The sequence below is a fragment of the Quercus lobata genome, chromosome 9 (assembly GCF_001633185.2).
Source record: "Quercus lobata isolate SW786 chromosome 9, ValleyOak3.0 Primary Assembly, whole genome shotgun sequence".
Taxonomy (NCBI): Eukaryota; Viridiplantae; Streptophyta; class Magnoliopsida; order Fagales; family Fagaceae; genus Quercus; species Quercus lobata.
In genome coordinates this window covers 28,309,032-28,317,589 of record NC_044912.1, presented here as the reverse complement: position 1 = coordinate 28,317,589, position 8,558 = coordinate 28,309,032, and the positions used below count along the sequence as shown (strand labels likewise).

The window sequence follows — 8,558 nt, the reverse complement described above, 5'->3', positions numbered from 1 at the left end:
AATCTGCCAAAAGAAATAAATAAAAAATGAGAGAGAGAGAGAGAGAGAGAGAGTATTTACCTTTTTGGTGTGGGCAAAATATGAATTGAATGAAAAAAAAAATAGTAAATTTTAAAGTAAATAAAATGAGAATAAGAAGAGTCAAAAAAAAAGAAAAAAAAAAAAAAAAGATGAATGGATGGAGAAATTATAATGCTACGGTATAAAATATTGGGGAGATAAAAATGTTGAAAATAAGTAGATGATATAGCTGCTAATGTTGCACAACAAAAGCAATAAATTATGAAAAAACACCCTTATTGTGATGTTTTTCTTTTTACTCAGAAAATATTTTTGTAGGCAACCACAGCATCGCAATAGTGGACTTACAGTTTTCATAAATTTAAGAAAAAGAAAGATTCCATTTATGTTAGTTAAATAGATGAATTCGAAGTCTCTTATTGCTTACTTTCACCAAATTTTATTTATTAGTCTTGTCATAGACTCATAGGCACCCAAATAATAAATTGAAAATTTCATATATATTCTCCCTTTTTCTCTGAATTATGGTTTGGCCAAGGAGAATTCATGGGCCAACCCATCGATCTATAAAATTTTCTATGCCTCAAGAGTTTTCCAATTTTTATGCCTAAATAAATTTCTTGTTACACATAATATGTACAACGTATGTACACACATTTTCTTTTGTGTACTTATCGCGTATGTATGCCATAATACAAAGAAAGAGGGAGAATGTTATGTAACTTATGTTACGTATAAAATTTTATGTGCCTCAAGTGTTTTCCAATTTTTATACCTAAGTAAAGGATTTAATTTATATCTATATATTACTAAAAGTTGGAGTGTAACATTTAATGTTGCTACGCTCAGGTTAAGCCACATAAGTTATCATGTCATTACTATTTTTTTTTTTTTTGAATTTTTCCTACAATTTAAAATTAGTTTTTCTAAATTTAAAAATACTAATAAAAAGAAAATAATTCCCAACCTTTTGTGTTCCCTGGTTACAATTTTAGACGGCAACCCTTTGTGTTCCATAATTACAATTTTAAACAGCAACTCTTTGTGTTCCATAGTTACAATCTCAAATGGCAACCCTTTAGCTTCCTAACGCCAGACTTTGGCTTTCTAACTTCTTCATCTCTTCCTCTCCTCACACTATATTAATACTAAAAAGTTGGATGATTTAGTTCAGGCATTTCTAAGTCCCAGTTGCTCTTAACCTCAATTCTTGTGATGAATTAGCTAATGGAGGAGATCGTTGAATTAGTGGATGAATTAGTTAATCAATTTTTTTATCATATGAACGAATATTCCATGAACTTCTTCATTTATTTTTAAGTACTTGCTGCTGTTTGATTTGTTTGTAACTTTATATATATATTTATTGATTAATTTATACACTACCCTTGTTGATTCCACGTTTGCTGTGACATGCTACTAAATCTTTCATGAGAGAGAGAGAGAGATCCTGAATAAATAAGGTAACCTTTTACAATAGATTTGTGTAGGTTTTCTTCCCTTATGTTCAGATTCCATTCTATGTAATTTTATGTGATGCTAACACTACTCTTTAAAGAAGTTTTTTTTTTCTTGTATAAATGACTTGAATTACTTTATCCTTCCTCGGCAAAATCTGAGGAGAGTGGTCTTTAAATATATTTCTTTTAGACTCTTATACAATTTTAGTTCTTGTTGCTACAGTGTTTTCTCTACAGATTCCTCAATCCCCCATCCTTGGAGGATCTCTCACATTATATATCCTCTTTTGATTGATCTTGGCCCTTTATTTGTTGATTATAAAGGCCACTACTCGAGTGCTTGTCCCATCAGACGCCCTTCCCAGTCTTTTGTGAGTTGCGGCAACCAAGACAGTATTGTTCAGAGGTCTTATCCACGTAAATGCGGTCAGAGGGTTTGGTGAGACACAATAAATGTGGTGGCAGCTACCATCCCTCCAATCACGTCAAGGCTAACCTCCTCGTTGAAGCTCTTCCTCCACAATGTGAACCCCCTCTGGTTTTGCTGTCTGAGTGTATGGACTCCTCGGCATGATAATGGCCTCCTTGGCTTTGAGTATGACACGTGGCACTATTACTTTATTAAATTTCTGTACCCCACAAAATATGAATATATATATATATATATATATATTAAATTTACCCACAAAAAAAAAAAAAAAAAAAAAAAAAAGTCAAACTAGAAAACTTATAAAAATAATATGGCTAATTTAATTTGAATTTCTTTAAAGAAGACAATATTCTTGTTATTACAATATTCAGGTTCCAAAGTCTTCTCTTTGAAGTGCCAGTTCATTGGTTTATACTTTATACTAGTATTATACTATTGTTGAAGACCAGTGCAATGCATATCCAATATTCTTGTTATTATAGTCTTTCAATCTACGATCACCCTTTCCACCACCATCACACTACCTTGACAGAAGAAAACCATTCTGTGCAATGTCTACCCCAGCGGAGTAATCTTTCTCTTTCCTTCTATGCACAAACACACAAACATTTCAATGATCACATGCATATATGACCTTTTGTTGATTTGCATGCTAGTTAGTTGAATGTTACACAATGGTACTTGGTTAATTTTCTTACATAAAATTAGTGTTAATCATTTTATGCAAGAAAAAATTTAGTACTTTCTTTTCTTCAATATATAATTTGATTTTGTTGTGGATTTCATTCCAAACAAACCAGATGCCCCTCCCTCAGTCTAATAATAATGTATCAATAATTTTAGGTGGTTCAGAAGCATGCAATATTTCTTGCCCTTGCTGCAAGTTATATATTTATTTGGTCACATTAGTTTCTGAATATTTACTTTTGGACTCGCTAAACCAAAAAGAAAAAAGAAAAAAGAAAAAAAAAAATCAACTGGCTCTTGATTTTATATCAAGGCTTGCAATTTTGATACTTCATGATTTCTGTAACCTCTTTGCTACTTAAACAAGCTGATTTTTCATAAAATGTTTCAGATACTATCGATCTCTCCCACCTGTAAGCAAGTTCTATGGAGTGGCCTGCTTGATGACCACATCTGCATACTATCTGCAACTTTATAATCCTTACAATATAGCATTATTTTATGGCCTTGTACTAAAACGTTTTCAGGTAAACAAGTTAAGTTGCCAATTTGTCCAATCTGTAATACATGAGATTAAATTCTTTTTTTTTTTTTTTTTTTTTTTTTTTTTTTTCATTTTGTATTGCAAAGATCATGTTGTAATAAGTTAAAATTTGAGGGTTCACTTTCTGCGTATGCCCCGATTGTTAATGTTTGTACATGGTGCAGGTTTGGAGGCTTATTACGAATTTCTTCTTTCTTGGGCAATTTTCATTTCCCTTTGCATTTCGTCTGTTAATGATGTAAGATATCTGACTCTATCTACCCTCTGCAACCATATTATATTACATTTACTTTAAATTTTGGGTTAAGGTAGCCGGAAAGAATGTTTTGGAAAAACCATGCGCAATTAAAATTATCCAATAGATGAAATATCAGACCTTAAATGAAGATCCACATTTGCATTAAGCCATTAATCATCTACTTGATGCCTGTACATACATATCTTTTTTAATCCCTATCATTCACTTGTGATCATTGATTTTCAAGATTAAAAGTTAGGCAAGGTTTACAGTCTGTACACTATGTTTCAAGGTGATATTGAAAATTTGAAATACTTTGTCATGCTGATTTGCATAGAGCAAGATATGGTGTTTCACTTGAGAGAGGACCCTTTGACAAGAGAACAGCAGATTATGTATGGATGTTCGTCTTTGGAGCACTATCACTTCTTGTAAGTAAGAACAAATTATCATATTTTTAGAGTTTTCTTTTTCTTTTTCCAGTAACGTTCACTAAAGTATGAGCATGTATCCTAATTAATGGTAAAATTTGGGGAATATTGATCCGCCATGTGATTTACCAAATAACATGAATTTATCAGACAGCTTTTCGATTCTTTTTTTTTTTTTTTTTGGAGAGAAAGACAGCTTTTAGCTCTATGGTGGAAAACTAAGGAAGCATTGGGGTCGGAAACACTTAGATTCTTTTCTAATGACAAACTGACTAACTGTCAAGGAAAGAACAGAGAAATAGGTTGTCAAGCAGTTTTGTCAAGAGATGCCAGATATATTTGGTGAACTAGTAAAAATTGAAATAATATGTTTGGAGATGTAGAATTCCAAAAGTATAAGTACGTAATAAATAATTACAAATGATACAACTCTGTCCCAGTTTAGAAATGAATTTTGCAACATGTATGGAGAACAATTATGCAAATTCAAGAAATCTAATGGTATAGACTATAGATGATAATTCCTACAATTATGCAAATTCAAGAAATCTAATGGTATAGACTATAGATGATAATTCCTGATATATTTATTTTACAAGCATTATGTCTAAAATTTAGAAGAAATTTCCTCACATAATATGTTAACACAGTATCAAAACAAGTGAACCAAAATCCCTCAATACTAATCAAAATATCATGAAAATAATGACAAGGGTGTTACTTGATCTTAGGTGATGGCTGCTGTTCCATATCTGTGGTCTCCATTCATGGGAGGTTCCTTAGTATTTATGCTTGTCTATGTTTGGAGCCGTGAGTTCCCAAATGCACGAATAAGCATTTATGGTCTTGTGTCAATGAAGGTACCCTTCTACCAGTTTTGTTTTAATCTTTCTCTCCGCTGTTCTGTTTTAGTTATTCTAGCATTTGGAACAATATAAGCTAGCAACTATTTTTCTGTATATGAACTTTGAAATTAGACCTCTTTGTTTCTGTAACATTCAATATGAGTCTAATGTGTCCTATAACATAGCTTGATATCTAGAACTTTCATTACCTGCACCACCATACTATAAAGCTTCATTGTGCATCTAGATTATCAATCAAAGAAGGTTTAATACAACAATTGTAACTTCATTTCTGCCTTTTTCCTGCACAACCAATTGGCTGCATAAAAAATTATCTTGGTCTTTTTTGCCTCACTTGTCACTATCTGTCGTCATTTTCTTCTTTCATTACTATTTCTGTACCAATGCAGTTGGAGTGTGAACCTGCAATAAAGGAAAAGAATATCTTTATGCATGAATTGCTGTACTTTTGGTTCCTGTAGATTTTATTATTAGAGGCCCTTGAAAATGCATCATGAGTGAGGTATGCCCCATAAAGAGGTACCACCATGATGAAGTTAACCAAAGAAAAAAAATGGTCTCCCAAATTATGCCTGGTTAGCCTTGAAATCGTGGTGTTGCAGTCCCAGTTAAGTGTGCCCACCATATTTGACCTGTAATTTATTGTGTAATATCAACAAACTTTTTCTACCCATAATTATAAATAATGCAGCCTATTTTCATGATCTTTTATTTTGGTAGTTCCAAACTTTCAAGAAGAATATTTCTTTGTTTCTTATAATCTTATGTACAATTGTACTCCCTGCCACGGTACACCTCTAGCTTCCCTTTATGCAACAGACAATGAAAGGATATTCATGACATTTATGAAGTTTATTATATAATCAGAAATTGAAAGGAATCTAAGAGGCTGGTTATTTATTTTTTATTTTTTACTGTAGGGATTCTATCTTCCTTATGTAATGCTAGCAGTTGATTTGTTACTCGGAAATCCTTTGAAGCCAGGCATTCTAGGGATGGTTGTAGGACATTTATATTACTTCCTAACGGTGCTTCATCCTCTTGCTGGGGGGAAATTCATCTTGAAGACCCCTCTTTGGGTGTATCCATTCTATTGTTTTTATTTTATTTTAGCAACGCATGCATTAAACTTTTATTTGAAAACTCTTAAACCTCGTTCTTATGATTTTCTTTTGCTTTTCTGGTAGGATTTCAAGATAATTGAACCTTCGTAGTTTGAAATTGTATTTCTCCATAAACTTGTGGAGAATTTCACTACTCCCAAAACAGACCAATGTGTCTGTGTTCCTTGTGTTCCTGTTTGTCAAGGATGCAGCAAGTTTTGAACCATAGACCATTATTTGTTGGAGACTCCAAAAAATGCATGATAAAAAAAGATGTTTGATGCACACATCACCTTGTCACATTACCACTAGCTACATAGCAAATGAGGCTTCTTGTTTCATCATGCACATGTTTTTGATATGGTCAAGATCAAATGGAGGATACGAAAGACATTCACTTAAAAGGTAAAGAAAATTATTTTATAAATTGACATGAAATACAATGAAAAGACTCAGACATGTCCTACCCTAAATGACAATTGGAAAGTAAAGGCTAAAGATGAGACAGTGAGGCATGACCTAAACTAGTGTGCCATATATGATATATGTAAGGACTCAGAGGTAAGAGGCAGAGTGGCAGCAGTAGCGAGCAAGTGGGGAGGAAGATGAAGAGAGGAATGCTCAAATAGAATTCCCACCTTAGGGCTATCCCAATGGTATTCATTGTGTGAGGATCCTACACTGTCCAACTTTACATAATTGAGATAGTGAGGGTGGAACAACTAATACAGAATTATAGCATTGTGTTTGAGCTTTCTTCTTGCATGTTTTTACAGATATCAATTCCTTGACTGTACCATCAAGAGTGTGAAGTGAATCACAATGTCAGATACATTTAGCTCAAAAGAAGCGAGTTTGATCCCATTTACGAATTAAATTTAGCAATATATTGGCCTTTTCTTGTTGCATGCGATGATAGTGGTCTTATATTGATAATGATGTCTATATCTTCCATTCAAAAAAATATATTGATATTGATGAACAAGAAAAAAATTTTCAGTGTTGTGCTAGCAAGTTCCATATGTCATATGCAGTCTCTAACCATCGGAGCAATGCTCTAATAAAGGGAGCACAGTTATTGAGAAACCATGTGATAATCTTCTAAGAGTTACTATTTCAGTCATTAACGTTTCTTGAAGACAATCTACATTTCCGCATCTAATTTGACTTGTTTAGCAACTTCTCTAGTGATATATCTCCATAAGAGACACCCTTTGATGGATCTTTTCATAGCATAGGCCCATTGACAGTAGCTGTGGCTATCAAGAATCAAGGAAATTGGGTATGTGGAGTCGTTTTGATCCATGCAGACTACTCTATTAGAGAAATAGACTACTGATTCAAATTCTACATGGAAAATCAAGAATACATCAAAGAGTACTTATTTATGGGGAAAACTTGCTACACACTTGTGTGCATCCACACAAGTGTATAAATACACTGAAATCATGACTTTAGTCACGAATTCAGTGTATTTATACACTTTCAATGCATTTACCACACACCACACAAGTGTGTGGTAAATGCATTTACCACACACCACAAAAGTGTGTAATAGACACTATCCTTTATTTATTTATAAAAACAAAATTCCTAGTCTAACCCTATTCTTGTCCTAGTAGGGGATCAGGTCACTTATCCTGTAAGTGCAAACTTACAAAAGTGTGGACTTTACAACAAGTTTGGTTCCTTGAGCAATAATAGATCTAACACTGGTTTAACATAGTCTTTAACACTATAGCAGATATTATATCATGCAAATAATTAAGCATAGCCAACATCCTGATCTGTGATTTTTTCTTCTGGCAAAGATTTGAGGTAATATGAGGAAGGAAAAAAATTGAGAAAAATACCAATTGAAGGTTAGACACTTCTTGTGAAATAATTGTATTATCCTTAATGACTCTCCAGTCACAAATTAGTTTCATTTTGGGGCAAGGGAACACAAATGAATACCCCAGTGCAGCGTGATCCATCAGCAGGAGTTGCATTCCGAGGAAGAAGCTACCGTCTCAATGGAACTCGACCAAGCACTACAGGGCAGGCAGAAACAGGTAGTCATGCACAAGCACAGCAGCCCAACCAGGCTGATGGTGTTGCTTTCCGAGGCAGAAGCCATCGTCTTAATGGCCGTTAGAGGTAATATTCATTGTGAATATTTGAATAACATGTAAACCAAATTCTAACTGAATTACATTAAATGATTATTGGTATGATCATGTGACTTTGTAATTCGTATATTTTTGCAACAGGACTGCTGAATTCAATATTAGGGTCCACCAACACCAAGTGGTAGATCCCATCTGACATTGTGTCAGTGTCACAAGATGCAATTATGTGTTCAGCCGCCAGAGTGAGTTGCCTTAACACACTGGAGGCCTTGCTTTTGCAGCGTACTATTGAAATTGTCATATCTACAAGTACCTTTTTGTGTTACATCTTAGATGGTTAGTTTTTCAATGAACATGAGAATATCATGCTGTATTTAATACCGACTTTTTTATTAATAAAAAGGATGAATCTAACTAATGACTTCTGATCCATGATAGGGATTTCCAGTTTATTGTGTTATCTGTTATGATTAATAGTTAATCATACAAGAAAGATTGAGATTCTAACTAATGATTTCAGCTTTATGAAACTTGGTTCCCACCTTATTGTGTTGTCACTTATGATTAATCATACTTCTATTGCTAAGAATGAAAACTTCATATTTCTTAGTGAAGCTCAAGGAGCCATCGGCAGCAACAAATAGCTACTTTGTTTTCGACGGAGTGA

The 8,558-nt window shown here is 33.5% G+C and overlaps 1 protein-coding gene across 1 annotated transcript; it reads left to right on the top strand.

The window, feature by feature from the left end:
* The first annotated feature begins 2,303 nt into the window (after positions 1–2,303).
* Positions 2,304–8,244, top strand: LOC115960808 (derlin-1-like). Its single transcript, XM_031079799.1, has 8 exons — positions 2,304–2,479; positions 2,990–3,125; positions 3,307–3,380; positions 3,718–3,811; positions 4,543–4,671; positions 5,598–5,758; positions 7,692–7,919; positions 8,033–8,244. Exons 1-7 carry the CDS (start codon positions 2,463–2,465, stop codon positions 7,915–7,917), a joined length of 837 nt encoding a protein of 278 aa, XP_030935659.1. The 5' UTR covers positions 2,304–2,462; the 3' UTR covers positions 7,918–7,919; positions 8,033–8,244.
* The last annotated feature ends 314 nt before the right edge of the window (positions 8,245–8,558 follow it).